Source organism: Ruditapes philippinarum, unplaced genomic scaffold (genome assembly GCF_026571515.1).
Source record: "Ruditapes philippinarum isolate M1 unplaced genomic scaffold, ASM2657151v2 ctg16966_1_1_1_1, whole genome shotgun sequence".
Lineage (NCBI taxonomy): Eukaryota > Metazoa > Mollusca > Bivalvia > Venerida > Veneridae > Ruditapes > Ruditapes philippinarum.
Genome location: NW_026853526.1, coordinates 1 through 14,567, shown reverse-complemented (window position 1 = coordinate 14,567; position 14,567 = coordinate 1). Strand labels below are relative to the sequence as shown.

Sequence of the window (14,567 nt, the reverse complement as noted above, 5' to 3'; positions counted from 1 at the left end):
AAGCCAGCAATGATTTCGTTTTAAACACTGGTGAAAAGGAAGTGTCCAAGCAATAAGTGTTTTGTATAATCGTTAAAGTGAACAACATTTAAAGTAATAAATAGCATATTGTTTATAATTGTGTGTTTGCGTGCGTGAACAATGTTACGACCCTTCACTCCTACAGTAAGTGGCACATTGTAAACAGTTTTTAAGTTATTTTAGGATGCACTTGCTTGTCATGCATACAATGGAAATTTCAATCAGATTTTTGTTCGGTATTAGGAATAGTTTTTGAACAGTGTATGTAATTCCCGAATCAGTTATTCAATCATGCAACTTTATAACTAGCCCATTAGTATCACAAAAGATTTGTATACATGTTCTTACCATTTATTTCATTAAAATGCCATTGATGCATAAATATTCAGAATTATATGAATTCAATAAAAGGAGTATGGAAAATAATGTTATAGATAAAATGATATGCAGAAATTAGAAGAATTTTGTTACGAGTGGGATAATGACAAACCAGCAAGGCTCGGCAAAATGTTGCGGGCAATTAAAATTATGTTGATATAATCTTTGTAACATATAACAAGATTAATTATCAGAGTATTAGGAGCATAGTTGGATTTATGTGCAACCGCTCAATATAGGAGATAAAAATGTAAAGTGTTATTATTATACGTGGCCATGTAAAACGATAATGACACAAAATCAACAATTATGATTACGACACATAAAATAATATATTTCGCAAAGCAATATATATATATACACATAGTTTTTAACAGTGGTATAATATGTTGCATATTCAATAAACTGTGTCTTTTACTAATACTTTGTACTTATTACTAAGAAACTTTTTGTTTTAATGCCGAAATATTTTAAATGCTTGAGTTCTTTATGTCCTCATTTTGTTAAAGTGTCTTCCCAACCGTTAGGTTAATATTACTCATTTGCTCTTGCGCATACGAGCTCGACAGCAAGAACTTGTGCAATTTTACGTCAAATTAATTGTTAATTATACGGATCATGTTTAAAATTATTGTGAAATAGAGAGAAAAAAATATCCATAAAGGAAGCCCATCACGGCAAAATTGTAAAATGTTGCAGGCTCGTTTTAATTGAGCCTGTTGATGGACAGTACTGGCAAAAACTCTGCCTTGGAATAGATCAAAATAGGACATAAGGCTTTCTCAAGGATTCTCTATGTAGTTGCTTTGATTGTTTTGTTCTTTTTATGGAAATGTGAAAAAACGTAATAAACCAGTACTTATTATATGCATGGAACACGTGTTCTGGTAGTTCATCATTACAGTACATATATAAAACTTGCGTAAGATAATGACGCACACTCACAGGAAAGCATGTTAACATATTGAAATCATCTTTAATGGAAACTTAATAAACAGTTTAAGCATGATACAAAACCATGATATAAATATAATATGAGACGATTGTATCTCTTCTGTGAGAACTTGAAAAGGGGATTTTTTGTGAAGGAAAAGAGGTTGTTTTTGGATGTTGATCCCCCAAAACGGCTTTTTAAAGGGAAAACGCTTAAATAAAACCCGAAAACAATTTTCTCCTTTATCCAGAAATTTCGAAAAAAAGTTCCCCCCCTATATAATATTTTCCTGTCGATTCGAATGCTTTCATAGATTCTATATAGTCTGGAGGATTTAATTCGGCAAATGCACACAAACGTTTCTGGTCTTTATCCCAAGCCTGAACTACGCCTGTTTCAAATTCCGCTTTTATCTCTGGATGAACTCGGCTGATCTGTGCTATTGCTTCACTGATACACGTCTTTACAGTATCTTTACCAAACTTAACAGCACTGTCTTGTAATGTGTAGACAGTTAGTATTCCTCGAGCATTTCTCCCAATCCCTGATCCCACATAGTTCGGGTAAAATATGCGGCCTATAGGCTCATCTGTTATTGTATAACCGCCTTGCAAGTCATTATGTAAATTGGTTCTTTGTTTATATGACATGGCCTTTTGCCAGAAACGTCTCCTGCACTGCAACAATATTTTTGTAGCGTGAATGAAAAATGCACCATTCAAAGCCTTTCTCTGTTTATCATTTAAAGGGATATCCATATTTTGTAAAGCTTTGATCGGTACCATAACAAAGACCGCATCACCATAGTAATATTCTTCAGTTTTACGATATGCATTTAAGCAAGTAATCTTAACGTTTTTACCTTGACCTTTTACAATATTTTCCACTTTTTTGACAATTACTCCTAGCTTTAAGTTATAAGAGAGGTTTACATTTTTATTCCATCCATGTTTGTTCTCTTTAACAAATGCGTTTGGAATTTCATCCATTCCGAATCGTGGTGCGAACATGGGATCAATCCAGTACTGACTAAGTTCCATTCTTAGATACAAAACAAAGCTCTTATTAATCTTGGGCCAATAAATTGAAATCTGAAATAAATTATTCAAGTTATTCAAGCAAACAGCAGTTGCTTATACATGTATATAGAATTAGTTTAGGCTTAAGCCACTACCAACTTCTGAGCATTCATTACTTTCACATCATGAAAGAATAAAAAAAAATCTATGATAGTGAATTGATCTAAAATTGGTAAATTTTGCACAGGTATTTAAAAAATTGATAAAAAAAAAGAAATTTATCATTTGGATATTCCTATAAGATATTTATTGAACAAGAGCTCCGCTGAGGCGGCAAATCTACAAGTAGGTATCATCGACAAAAATGTGCCTTAAAGTAAGATATCAAATTTTTGTTCTAGATGGTTCAACCAGAGCTATGGATTTTTTCCAAACCAAATTGGGGTTTTTTTTTTAAATAACATTTTGAATAACAAAAAAATAATTTAAAAATTATACATTGATTTTTGTTTTTTGATTAATATCAAGATTCAATTTAAAATGACCCGAGAAAATCGGGAATTTTTACCTGTTTTTATTTGACTTTTTGCCCAAATAAACACAATTTGCTAATAATGTCACAGAAAATATGATGAAAGAGAGACATAACTCTTCAAATAATGAGTTGCAAAAATCAAACATATCTTGTAATTTGATATAGCTAATGTGCCAAATATAAACAGAATCATTAAATTCCTTCAAAAGTTATTCAGCTGAAACTAATAATTTCACTTGATAAATTCCTAATAAAAAATGCACAAGAGAGTTGATCACTGTGTTCTGATATAAAATACAGTGAAAGTTGAAAAAAACCGGACGGCATTCGGACCGAGGGTTTCGTCCGGTTTTCTCAGCGGTCCGGTATTCTCAATGTCCCCTTCAGCTATTCAGGATCCTATAAACCGAGCAATAACTTACAAAGGATGCTGCACGTATATTTGCATTTTCATGATCATGAGCAAGTATAATGCTTAATAAAGAAATGATAAAAATACTATACAATATGTTTTTAATTGTTTTTGTCCCATTATTGCATATAAATACAATAAAATTTTGAATTTAAACGAACAGCAGTTACCTCATAATGATAAAGTCAGATTACACCCGCATATGTTTACATTTGGGTAATGGATAATGATTTAACGAACATAGTTTACTTTGTTTGTTTATAATAATGCCCCAATTGTAAATATTGCCTATACCATATTTGTCAGATAAAGATTTTTAAGGTAGGTCTCGGCAAAGTTTCACTGTCTTTAACTAATTTAAATTTGTTACTTATAGACAGCTCTCATCGAATTCTTTTAGGCCATGGAATGGAACTTAGCGCTGATAAATGTCGTTTCCGTTGCGTTGCCATTTTGGGAAATGAATATACAAAAAGCACTGCAGTATAATAATATTCTATGTTCCATTCATACTGATTTTAACTTATCAATTTCTCGTGTATTTTGGCATTTATATAAAAAGGTAACATCTATACCTTACAATGAATCAAACTGGAAAAAGAGACATAATTAACCCTTTCCCCCATGAGCATATTGTGAAAAATGGCCATTTTCACTGAAAAGCCTCCTCTTACAAGTTCAAACTGCTATGAAACTATGAAAAATGCTTCAATACTAATCAAACTTGGCACAAATGTTGACTGGACCATTGCCTTTGTAACGATATGCTCAGTCTTAAATTTCCTGTTACCATGGCAACGAGGGGACATCTCAAAATTGCCAAAAATCACTATTTTGCCTCGATTTTTTCCATCAAAATTTATTTCAAAGTGCTGCAAGGGATTGAGATGGATTCAAAGGCTTTTCAGCGTTGGTTACACGTTACCTTATGATCGACCTGGGGTCATTTTAAGCTTCTCACAAGTCCAAAATTTTTCTTTGCGCATCCCCCTTCTGGCAACCCCTGATGTGCTCACTTTTTTTAGCAACATTTCTCAAACGAAAACATGTGATTGGGACCCAAATAGGACATTTTTTCACTATTTCAGGCCTAAAAAGGGGGGGGGGGGTCGAAAGTGCGTTGTTTCACGTATATATGAGGTAAAGGGTTAACTAATCAGATAATCATTGTTCCGTTACCGCTCAGTTAGCGTATTAGACACAACCAATTGATAAGTACACAGGTTATTCACACCTTCGTCGTTCGGTATTGTCAGGGTTATTGTCTATATAATGGACTTTGTAGTCCCCTTTCAACCGTCCGATATTCGGTTTTTACAGATTCCGGTATTGTCAATGTTTAATACAATAGTTTAAAGAAGGGAACTGAATTATTCGTCCGGTATTTAGAGAGTTCCGATTTTCTCAGCGTCCGGTTTTCTCAAATTTCACTGTACTTGCACGCCAAATATTGTTCATACAATCACTGAAATATCCAAAAAGTTATTATCTAGTATTACTATTAAAAATCAGTTGACTACAGCGCAAATCGAGCATGACCTCATTTTTGACAGTCACAGTAATCCTTCCAGAGTTGTTCTACAGAAACCAATAATTTCACATACAAATTACATGATGGGGCATAACTCTTTTAATAATGAATTGATTGCAGTGAACCTTTGTTCTGATTTAACGTACTTACGTGTCAAATATAAACACAATCACTGAAATGCTTCAAATGTTATTCTGCAGAAACCAATCATTACACTTAAAATTGCTTAAAAAGGGGCATAACTCTATTAACAATAAGTTGATTGCAAAAAACATCGAACTTGACTATAACATATTTACATGCTAAAATATAAACAAAGCCATTGAAATCGTTCAAAAGGTATGCCTCGGAAACCAATTGCCTATGGGAAAAGGACAAACAGACGGACAAAAGGACGGACAACGTCATGCCAAAATTACATCTGGAGGGTGTTATGGCGTATAAAAAAGGTTGATAGAGTTCTAAATGATCCAGTATGAAAAATCTATACGATGAAAACAATAATCATATTCTAGAACAGTCTATTTGATATGTAATTTCGGAACTATCAATATTTCTTTTGTGAATTATTTATGAGTATTATACTAGATATCTTACCAAATAAATCGGAGGGAACTTCAAATTTGAATAAAACTGTTTTAAAAAAGGGTTTTTAATTATCATGTATGCCGTTTACCCTAAGAGCTTCTATTGCAGCATCAGGCCAAGGTCGAAGTTGTGGTTCATCAGGTGTCTGATTGACGTTGCTTGTTAAATATTCTTCAAGTGAATATCTACCCCATTTATTAATCCACGTGAGCCATGTCGTATGACTCGGGTTTGTTGCAAGCTCACGTTTTACCTTCTCTATTGAACATGACAAGTAATCCCCTTGATAAAATACATGTACGAAATATAAAAAATGTAAAACAAACTATAATAATGACGACTGGAAAAGTTGTATCCTCGCAGGCATTTAAAGGAATAGGAATGGATGGATTGATGTCTGTCTGAAATAAATATTCATCATTTAAAAAGAGGAACCATGACAGTTTTCCTATTGACATCAACCCTATAAGAGAGAAATTCTTGTTTTAAAACACTATTTTTACTTGAGAAATATGTTCATGAGCGCCGCCATTTTGGCGTTCTGTCATTCTCGCGAGACAGACGAGAACGAGATTGTGACGTGTTATACCCACTTCCGGTATAGGTGTACACGCTGGTACAACTGAAATATATCTTGATGAAGAACTTATTAATTTTATTGCGTACATTATATATTATTTATGAAAACATCATATGGAACTGAATTGCTTTAATTAATTAATTGAAGACGCCGCGACATTAATTATTGTTTGTCCGATATTCAAGCTTGCTGATGATCCCACCACATGATTTAAGCAATGACTGCTTAATTTGCAAAGATAAACAATTAATTTAATTTGGGTACTATGAAAAAATTCTTCAAATTGACGATATATCCTTTTATTTTGTACTTAATTTTCGCTAGACAAGCTGTGCAAATAGGGTACATCGCCGGTCATGTATCTTTTTTCAGATAAAATATCAACTAAATCCAATATGCTGAGGACGCGATTTTCCGCCATTGACGCTAAAAATGAGAATGGCGCAGGAAAATCGGCAGCTAGACTAATATCGTATGAAAACAAAACTGTCCGTTAGGTTATTTAGGCACCCAGTCAAAACTGGTACCAACAGCAACAGGTTGCCCATTCCCCTATAATTACGCATATTGTTCACTAAAGCTTTTTTCCACGTTATCTACTTACCAAATTCCTTTCCCCGACAGATACGCATTTCTACTACCGTAAATTTAATCCAATAAAACAAAAAATCATAAATCTACTTAATATTTAAAATGATTATTGCTAACTGAAAAAAAAGGTGTTGCTATTTTATGACGTGCTGTAATTTACTGATAGGTGTGGAACCTAATTCCCCTTAAGGTCATTCAGTTCACTGATGAAGCGTAAAAAATAGATGTCTATTTCGTCATTAGAATATTTGACAAGGGTGATTAACCAATCAGGGCAACACTGTGCATGATCAAAAGGTCTGTCGGCACAGAGGCATACAAGGAGCAATAAAAATCGACAGTACACAGTGTGACAGGAACATTTGGTGCAAATTAGGAACAATTAAAATGGACAATGCGCAGTATTAGACACAAGTAGTAAGAACCAGCAATTGTGTGAATAAATTATGCAAATTAGATTTTTGAGCAGCCTATAAAATGATTTGCCTGCAGTTAATATTAGGCTACGATAACAGAACAGAACAGAACGATCATACGTTGGCAGACATGTTAACAATTTACTTTTCAAAAGAGTTCACAGCTTTAAATTTTAAAGTCAGAGTCAAACTGCAAAAATTTAATTATATGTACTATTAAGAACACGTTTTAGTAGGGTTTTTATAATGGAAGTGGCTAGCGTACGGGCCCGTAAAATTTTGATAATAATCCTTTTTTGTTTCATTAAGTTTAATTTTCGACACCTTTAATACGAAAAAAAAAACAAACAAACACTGAAAATGATTGTTGTTAGGCTCTTGAGAATTGCGACAATTACCGACGGTTCTGTATAGAAAGTTTGCATGTTCCGTGAAAGGCATTGTAAAATTCTATTGTCAGTCCCTGGATAGGTTTTATTTAAGGTTAATTAATTGATTGACTGTGTTATGTTCGATATTTATCTACTGTTTTGAAAATTATATAATTATTTTTGCATTTCACCGTTGTTTTTTTTTTCCATTCAATGTTCTTTTTATTTATTTATTCCACTCCGATCATTTTTTATTCGATCCATGTGCTTAAAATTAACAAATATGATTTAATAATTCATACAAATAAAACAACAAATGATAAGCATTAAAATCAACAATTTTATAACGTTCGACTTCCATATAATTTTGAAAAGTGCCGTACGGCTAGACTAGATGGGCTAGACAATACAGTGCGTCCTGGCTAGTCGTTCGTGACTCACGTTCGGCTAGAACTTTCGGATAGCCGTACGTTTCTTTATTTATTATTATTATTATTATTTTTTTTTTTTTGATATTGTTGCGTATTTTGAACCATAAAAAAATCTCCTCTACACCTCCTGTGAAAATTAATTTGTCTGGTCAATACTTTATTATATTAATATTTCCTTACGATTTAACTAGATTTATCATGAATCTAAAGATGTGGGGAAATGACATCACGCGCACCTGTTTTTATACGGCCAATAGGGCCCGTAAGTCTCGTTTACTTTCACTTTCGATTTACCACTTCCGGGTACATCGGCAGACTTATTTACCGTTACGCATATAGGTAACCCGAAGAACTCGAGAGATATAGAAATTAAATTTGCTTCGGTCCTCTTCAGATTTGAAGGAATGGAAAGCTCGGGTCAAAAAATGCAGGTAGGTCAATTATCTGACGGAAAAACGAGGGATTTATAGAGTTTAATAAAACTAGTTTATTTTCGGATAGTGACAATTGTTTCGGATGTTTTGTCAAGGTAGTGAATTCTAGTTGTTTAGCTTTTAGTATTGTTTTAAAACTACTTTTTTATTCTCTTCCTTTTTCAATTATATATACATGTTAATATGGTACCTAGCAAATTATGATTGAATTAAAAATATAATATTTGAATAAACCATTTCAGATGTGTAGACAGGGAAGTATATGACAAGTATAGAATATACAGTTGTTCACTATGGACCATTAATCAACTGTTTGCACTGCCTATGACCCTGAAATATCTATACATCAAAGGTAAATACATGTAAAATAATTAATTAATTTTTAGTTGAGATCGGAAAGATAAACAATTATCAAAATATTTAAATAATTTTTGGATTTCACTGCATGATAATTGATAAGTAAATAAAACATGAAAAATAGTCATGTCTCACATTTAAGAAGATCAATATTTATGACTGTTATATATTATGTGTTGTTGTTTATCTTTAATGTTTATGTACTTCAAATATGAATTTTTGTGTCAATCATGGCCAGCTTATTAAGACTAATGTAAATATCATTTGTAGTGTTTTACTCAGTGAAATATATTCAGGTCTTACACTTGTAACAACATATTTATTGCTTTTTCATTCTGCAGATAAAAAGGGAAAAGATGAAGGAGAATTTGTCCATGAAGACCTTCATTGCAACTACCATCTTCCAGTTCCTTAATTTGAGAATGATATCAGAGAACACACAGTTACAGTGCAATATTGGTTTAATATAAGTCACTGAGAATAGTCAAATGTATTTTCCTGAAGAAGATGAATGACATCCAGCACAAAAATCTTAATGTAAAAGAGTATGATTTTATGGTGTTTGACACTATGAGTCCATAATCAAGTTAACTTGTTAATGTCACAATGATAGAAACAGAGTAAAATATCCACATTTCATTGCAGTTTTAAGTATTAAAACTAGATACTCTATATATACCAAAGTAGAAAACACACCAGAGATAAGGATTTTCATGGAATCACAGTATAGTCATTTGTCATTATGGACATTAAATGACTATGAAGTAAAGATGAAAAAGAAATAGCAAAAATATTATATATCATCTACTACTAATATTGTGAGGTAATCATTAATAAGCTCACAAATTTGCATTCAAAGATTTGATATCAAGCTGACCATTTTTCAATTAGAATATGATTTATAACTCTATGATAATGTGTTCATGTTAATTTTCAAAGTCTTTATATTTGTAAAAGGAAATATTCTTATTCTTGTATCAGTAGACATTCACAGTGTAAAGTTACATTGTCCAAATAACTAATAATAATTTCAAGTGCTTTCCTGAAGTTTTTCTTCCACTGAGTGGAATATCAGTGTGATATACATGTATATGCTAAGCAGTGCACTATAAATTGTGTAAAAATAAAAGTTTATCAAACTTATGAACTGTTTTTTGTTTCTACTATTTGGCATATATTTATAGCAGTGCTTGATCATAAGGGTTCATCTGCAAAATAAGTGTCACTGTGTACTTTTATTCTCTAACAGCAATGGCTAGATTACTTGAATATGCAAGCATTGACTATATTAAATACTATGCATGTCATTTGAATTTTGTCTGTCCTGAAATCGAAACAGACACTATCTAAATAATATTGATGAAAAGTTCTTGACAGCTCTTCAATGACTACATTTACACATATTTACATGGACAGAAGTTAAAAGCATTGTGTGTTTTTTTTTAAACATTGACAATTTTGAAACAGTCCCAATGGGTATATTAAAGTATCAGGGATGTAATTGTTTTGTCTCAAGTGCAAACCCTAAGTTTTGCACGATTTGTATAGATAATTCACTTTTGGTCAAATGTCAACAAGTTCAATACATTATAAAACAGGAAATTTGAAACCCAAAGAAGTATATGGTATGTAATAACTGCCCCTCTGATACTAAAATCTTTCAAGGAATGCAGAATTGCAAGTCTTCTCCAATTTTGTGATTAAGAGACAGACTTGGGCTTTAAAGGACTAGCAAGCTAGTGTTTTGCTACAGAATACTCAACACAGATGAATTACATTAATATTGTTTACTCTGGTATTACTACCTGCCATGTACAATGCAAATCATGGCTTTTCTCAGAGCAGTGAAAGGCTATTACTGGAAGGAAATTTACACATCTTGTCTCAGAAACAAGTTTTTCTTTGAGATGATTTTTTATGATATTTAAATGATGGTTATAGATTACATTACTTTTACAATTACAGTGATCATGGTGATAGTATGAAATGAAACTCAATCAAGATAGAAACATTTTAATGCAGATAATTTATCTTTTTACCATTCTTGTCATCTTACAAGTCTATTTAAAACAATTTTATCTTAACTGTTTTGAAAATACATGATGCCTGGTTGAAGCTGTTTTGGACAGCCATTTGCAGAAGATAAATTATCTTTGAATAATTAAGTTAATACAATGTTACAAATGACAGGTTATTTATTTCTAACAAAGACAGGTTATTTATTTCTAACAAAGACAGATATTTTGTTTAACATTTTTACGCTGACATATATCTTTGAAGTGTCTTCAACCTTAGTTTTTATTAGAATACAAACATTCAGTCAGACAGTTTACACAAGACATGGAGCTTTAATAAGCTTTAATTCAGTCAAAATCTGTAATGGCCATGTCTGTACCACTATGTACTCCAAGACTGTGTATGGACATTTCCTTTCAACTATGTCTGGTGGTATCACTATTTGGTTTCTAATTTGATGGTGAACACTCCAAAATAAATCAAGAGCCATGACAAGTACTCAAGATCCAACCATGAAATCAACTACCTGCATATAAAGAAAATTTATCATTAGTTGAAAGCAATAATAATTGGTCAGCTATAAATTTTAATCATTTTCATCTTGTTTTGAATAGAAAATAATGTTAAAAATGAAGAAACACTTCTTGGTGTCCTAGTTTTTGTAGATTTGCTTTGACAACAGTTTACTGATCTTTAAAAAAAATATGATAGTGACTTAGTTCTTTTAACCATTTACTGAACATTATTTAACTAAAAAATATGACCCACTTACTTGAAAAAAATACTTTAAACAGTATTTAACATGAATTAACTACTGTAAACTACATATGCCATTATTTACAAAAACGAGAACATTATGTTATACAAAAATATTTATTTTTCATTAATGTAGTTGAAGTAGCTTTAAGTATATATTTCTTACCAAAACGCTTTTACAGCAGAGCATGCATGTTGTTTACATCGGATACCAGTTGACGTCTTTCATCTCACCACTTTTCTCAGTCTAAATATCTACAGGAACAAAATATTTCATTAAATTTATGGCAATTTAAATTGGTAATATACAGCTTGAATGTTTGTGCCATATAAAGATAATAATAATAAATAATATTTTCAGTTAGAAGAAAATATATTCAACTAAAACACACTGATAATCATATTGAAACGTTTATCCGAAATATGCGCTGTCCGAAATTTCTAAACATTATATACTTCTGAGAGATAATCAGGTAGCGCTATAGAAAATTGATAAAATCAAATTCACCAGTCTGAAGTCAGATGCGAATGATGATGTATCAAATAACAAATTTATTAGATTTACATGGACATGAAAATATTACAACATTTATTGCGATAAACTGAATTCGAAATGACACACCCACCTGAAGATTATACGAAGTTGTCTTTCATTGATACTTGTTCACAAGATGAAACTATTTGCATTTCGTTAAAAACAAAAAACTCTGCCAATTTCCACATATCCTTTGCTTTTCCGTGTAAGTTTTACTTTAATACCGGCATACAAGTATTACCCAATATAGATAAGCAATGTTGTTGATATTTGTTTGTACCCGGAAGTGCAAAATATCGTGAAATCTCGCAAGTCACATGACGAGACTTACATACCCTATACACAAACATGGCCGCGCTTACTGATTTGTAGAAATCGGTGATTTAGCGATTTAAATTTTGATATCATTCGTTTAATATTATTATTTGGCGGCAGAAAATTTGCAGATTTATTATTTATAGTATTCTTTTTCTGAAATCAAGTTTCTATTCTAACATTGTCTTTCCCTTTAAAATCGTAAAGAAAAATCAGTTTCAATATAAATTATAAATGTTACAGTGATCAATAAAGAAATAAGCACAAATAACCGATTGTATCCGTCATTAAATGATGTCAAATTAAATGTTACATGAATAACACTCGTGACATGAGTACAAATTACAAATTATAGATCCAAAATGTGATTTTTAACCATAAACATTATTTTAAAATTTGCACATTATAACCAGTTTTTCTTTCGCCTATAGTACCGGTGCTTTTGGAAAGAAATTGCTTATTTTCGCATTACACACTGAAAACTTTATTCAAAAATATGCCGGTTTATTTATTTCATACCTTCAGAGTATTTCCCGTGATTAGAAATACATAAATTCTGTTGATAAATCAATTTCCGAAAGACGTCATGTTACGCTGATTTGAGCATAGTGCTAAGGTACGGAAAACAGCAGAACCTATTGCCTGTCTTGACCGTTATTTTTGACCAGCAATTTTGGAAAGAGAACAAGTAGAAGGCAGCAAGATCTGGAGGTCTGGAGAATGTGGGGGATGAGGAAGAACTTGACTTTCTCTTGTTTTAAAATGTTGGAAGATATTGCAGAGGTAACGTATGAGCTTTCATAATTATAAGCCCATGTTGCTTCTATCATAACTAAGCTTTTGCCAACCATTTTCATATATTCAGTAGTCAATGGCAGTGTGTATTCAAATGACGAATTCGCTACACATCGATAAATTTAATTCGTACAGGTATATATCATTGCAAATTCATTGAATAGAGTTTTCCAGTCGTATCAAGATTGTTCGAAATTTTCTCGTGAATATCGAGCTTCAGCGCAATAAGCAATTCTTTTCGAGCAGCCCTTGTGTTAATTTTGGCTAAATAAACTACAAGTGAATATTAAATAGTGTTTACTGTAACTTCATTTCTACTTACTAATTCCATTTATCTTAAGTCTCTGTTTTAATCCCTCTGTCTTCTTCAGCTAGGTGTCCCATCCTGGCCAATATTTACTACAGTATGTGTCTTCATGTTCTAACCACTCTAAATACAGAACAAGTAGTATTCAAGACACATACATGTTATCGGCTACTTTCAAAACAAAAGACCCCAGAGATTTTGTGATTATGTGATTGTATATCTATTTAACCAGTACTTTGTTCATCATTTAATCACAACTTGAAATATTGTTCTGAAAATTGAATATTATAGTTGAAAGCTGACCACACCGTCACTTATCGGCAAACTTATTCAAACTGTTGTGATTCTACATGTATGTTGATTGTTTTAAAGTTATCTAACCATTACAGATGACTGTTTTGTGTGTAATGATTTGATAAAGGTTAATCATTACCTGATATCTTTATAGGCGGGTCTCCGTTAACAGTAATAAAGGCATTTTCGTTGAAATTTTGAAATGGTATAATGTCGATATGGAACAGTTTTATATAGTGCCTTGTTAGAAAGTGGTTATAGGGGAGTCTCATTGCGCCACCTATACAAATAGAAAACTAATATATAAGTTAATATATTTTGCAGATCTATATTTTTATCAGTAATGATCTAAAATTAATAATCGCAAATCATATAACAAAGTAAAGAGAGCAGTTAGACCCGTTTTAACAAGTGTATATGATACTATGAAGAAGATCCGGTGACTAAATACACAAGCAAAGCAACAACATATTATGTTTTATGTTTAAGAGTTTCTCCACTTTATTTTCAAACAATAAAGTATAATTCCATGATTTGCTTTTCATCAATGATATGTCATTGACAGGTGATTGCTGATCTATTAATGGATAATAAATGTTTTAAATTAATATCTGCATATGATATAACAAAGTTAAGAAAGCAGTTTATATAACTTAAAGTATCCGTTTGAACACGCGGTACTATAAAAAGAGAGATACGGTCACTATATATACAAGCAAAACAACAAAATATTGTGACATTTTCTTATGACTTTCTCCACTTAATCATTTTTTAAACAAAATGTTCTGACAATTTTTTATTGTATGAGTTACATTTCAACCAATGTACAAGCCATTGACAGTTATATTATTGCAGTGTTATAGCTACTAGTATTTCTTACCTTCACCGTAAAGACCTGGTGCAAAACCTTTTCTGATCGTATGAATTCTACCTCCAACTTATCTCTCTTCC

The 14,567-nt window shown here is 31.8% G+C and overlaps 1 protein-coding gene and 2 long non-coding RNA genes across 3 annotated transcripts; 1 reads left to right on the top strand and 2 right to left on the bottom strand.

Moving 5' to 3' along the window:
- Positions 1–1,575: 1,575 nt before the first annotated feature.
- Positions 1,576–2,373, bottom strand: LOC132737118 (L-amino-acid oxidase-like). The gene has a single exon (XM_060724355.1). The coding sequence runs from the start codon at positions 2,371–2,373 to the stop codon at positions 1,576–1,578; it is 798 nt and encodes a 265-aa protein (XP_060580338.1).
- A 5,690-nt stretch (positions 2,374–8,063) lies between these two features.
- Positions 8,064–9,694, top strand: LOC132737120 (uncharacterized). Its single transcript, XR_009626685.1, has 3 exons — positions 8,064–8,336; positions 8,484–8,593; positions 8,940–9,694. It is a non-coding gene; the product is annotated as an uncharacterized LOC132737120 (long non-coding RNA).
- A 3,613-nt stretch (positions 9,695–13,307) lies between these two features.
- On the bottom strand, positions 13,308–14,556 carry LOC132737119 (uncharacterized). The gene is made up of 3 exons (XR_009626684.1): positions 14,497–14,556; positions 13,756–13,896; positions 13,308–13,445 (listed from the first exon to the last, which is right to left on the bottom strand). It is a non-coding gene; the product is annotated as an uncharacterized LOC132737119 (long non-coding RNA).
- Positions 14,557–14,567: the final 11 nt, after the last annotated feature.

Coding starts and splice junctions, on each gene's coding strand:
- LOC132737118 (XM_060724355.1), bottom strand. CDS start 2,373: ATGGAACTTAGTCAGTACTGGATTGATCCCATGTTCGCACCACGATTC.